This window comes from Solanum stenotomum, chromosome 10 (assembly GCF_019186545.1).
Source record: "Solanum stenotomum isolate F172 chromosome 10, ASM1918654v1, whole genome shotgun sequence".
Lineage (NCBI taxonomy): Eukaryota > Viridiplantae > Streptophyta > Magnoliopsida > Solanales > Solanaceae > Solanum > Solanum stenotomum.
In genome coordinates, this window is record NC_064291.1 from 42,744,052 (window position 1) to 42,746,483 (window position 2,432).

At 32.0% G+C, this 2,432-nt stretch overlaps 1 protein-coding gene across 1 annotated transcript in view; it reads left to right on the forward strand.

The window, feature by feature from the left end:
• Positions 1-2,325: 2,325 nt before the first annotated feature.
• The window catches only part of LOC125843008 (receptor-like serine/threonine-protein kinase At1g78530), a 7,153-nt gene continuing 7,046 nt past the window's right edge, over positions 2,326-2,432 (forward strand). Inside the window, exon 1 of the mRNA XM_049522263.1 lies at positions 2,326-2,337. Within this exon, the coding sequence (XP_049378220.1) occupies positions 2,326-2,337 (12 nt within the window). The remainder of the gene's footprint in view (positions 2,338-2,432) is intronic.

A 2,432-nucleotide genomic window follows, 5' to 3' on the forward strand; every position in this document is an offset into this window, starting at 1 on the left:
CTAGGTCCCGTGTCCGCATCTCGGGGGTAGCTTGGGGCGTGACATAGTTAGATTCAGCTTAGTGTTTTGAGTTTGATATTTCTTTTGTATTAAACTCTCAGATTTGATATATTTAGTTATAGTATATGGGTGTTCCCCATCTTTTCAAATTTATTTATGATTTAGCTTCCGCATCAGTTTATTATCTTTAGTATGTTCATGATCATGCCAACAGGGTTAGCTTGGGGTCACTTGTGATCCTAGGTCCCGTGTCCGCGTCTCGGGGGTAGCTCGGGGCGTGACAGACTCATAGTTGGGTAAATATATTGCATACGATCGTTTATATTTCTTTTCAAAAAGTATATTTGAACGTTATCAGATAGGTCGTGGTTTTCACCGCCCTTGGAGCAAGGGGGTTTCCACGTAAAGTGCTTGTGTTGCTTTACTTATATTGCTTATTTACTGTTTGTGCCTGCATTACTGTTCTTACCGTGTCAAGGAACCTGGTCCATTGACACCTAGTGGACGCTTATATTCTAACAGAAGAGTTTAAAACAATTTCAAACTTGGCGTGAAATATTAGTTTCGTCCTCGAACTATCAATAGACTTAAAAACACCCCTATCAAGAACTAAGCTTAAATACACTCCTCTCATTCCACACACAAAAATGTGTCATTCACGTGCTACACGTGGTTTTTCTTTTACTAATGTGACATATATATAAAATTTAAAAGATAAAAATAGAGGAAATTTGTTATTTCTTTAATTTAATTTAAAAAATTAACATAAAAAAATAAAAATTAGAGGGGTTTGGTTATAGTTCAGGGTAGGGGTGTTCATGGTTTGGATAAAAACCGATCCAAATTGAAAAACCAAACCAAACCGATTTAATTTGGGTTTTGGTTTGATTTGGTTTTAGATTGTTAAGAACCAATAGTATTTGTTTTAGTTATGGTTTTGTTCGAAAAAAATCTAAGAAATAACCGAACTGAACCAACAAGTTATATACATAAACTTTATTATTATACATACATAATATATTATATTCATAAACAATATTAAATATTTTATATATGTTTCATCAAAATTTATTTATAATTTACTTATGATAGAAAAAATGTCCTAGGTGAGAACATTTTTCTTATTGGTTTCATGTATATGAGTGTCTATGGAAATTCATCGTGGGACTGAAAATGTCATTGTCTCTAACTTCTATGCCAAAATAGTGAATTTTGAAGTTTTATTCAGTAAATTCAATGATCCAAAATTCTGTAATGTCGGTCATTCTAGCTATATTTTCGTTTGAATGGATTGTTGTCACTTTTTTCACGTTTTGATTGAATTGTTTCTTTTATTTTTATGTATGGTTAATAACAGAATAACCGAATCAAACCAAATCAAAACCGAAAACAACCAAACCGATAAATGTATATTATATTTGGTTTGGTTTGGTTTTGATAATTTTAAAACCGATTAAGTTGATTTGGTTTTGGTTTTGACCAATAACCGATCCAAACCAACCAGTGAACACCCCTAGTTCAGGGTCTCCCTTCTCTTTCCGGCCAATTTTTTTCTCCAATCTCACAACATAACCCTTTAATTTCAAAGTGGTAATGATATTCGTTTCTTTATTTTGTTAGGATTTTATTCGCATTTTTCTTACTGATTTGAAATTTCCTAGGGTTTTGTTTGCTGCCATATTTTGCTTTATCTTGTTTAGCATCGTCTACAAGGTTAGTATCTTAAATTTCACTTTGAAATTTCCTAGGGTTTTGTTTGCTGTCATATTTTGCTCATCTTGTTTAGCATCGTCGACAAGGTTAGTATCTTAATGTTGCTGTGAGATCCACATCGACAAAAAATAGTTATGAATACAATAAGAGGAGAGAATACTTTGCCTATGAAATCAAACAACTAAAAGAGAGTGGAATTTTTTTTTAGGTCAGTTTTAATGGAGAAGAAGTTAAATAGGAAGAAGAAGAGTATTGTAGCAGTTGGAGAGTTCTGGCTGAAATCGTTCTTAAACTATTTTAATCATGCATTTGAACATACCATCTTTAATATTTTTTAAGAATAATTTACATATTTAGAAATTAATAAAAAGTATGGTACAAGAACTAATAATTTAAAATATTTTTAAAAAACATAGGAATAAATTAGGATAAAGAAATTTCTACTTTTAACTCTTGAATTTGAACTATGTCATATAAATTGAGCTAGGAAGAAATAACAATTTTATCATTTATATCTTCACCAAAACAAGTGTTATAAACTATTCAAATGTGTGTCAATGAAAGACAAATTTGGTTGTGCAGTCGTGCGCCAACATTACCAAATTTGAAACAATGGAGAGACAGGTTATTGGCGCTTAGTGCAGTTTGAGAGGGGGCACTGTAGCTCAAAATATAGTGTAGAGGATGATCGGAATTAGGAGATTTTGGGGAAAGCCACA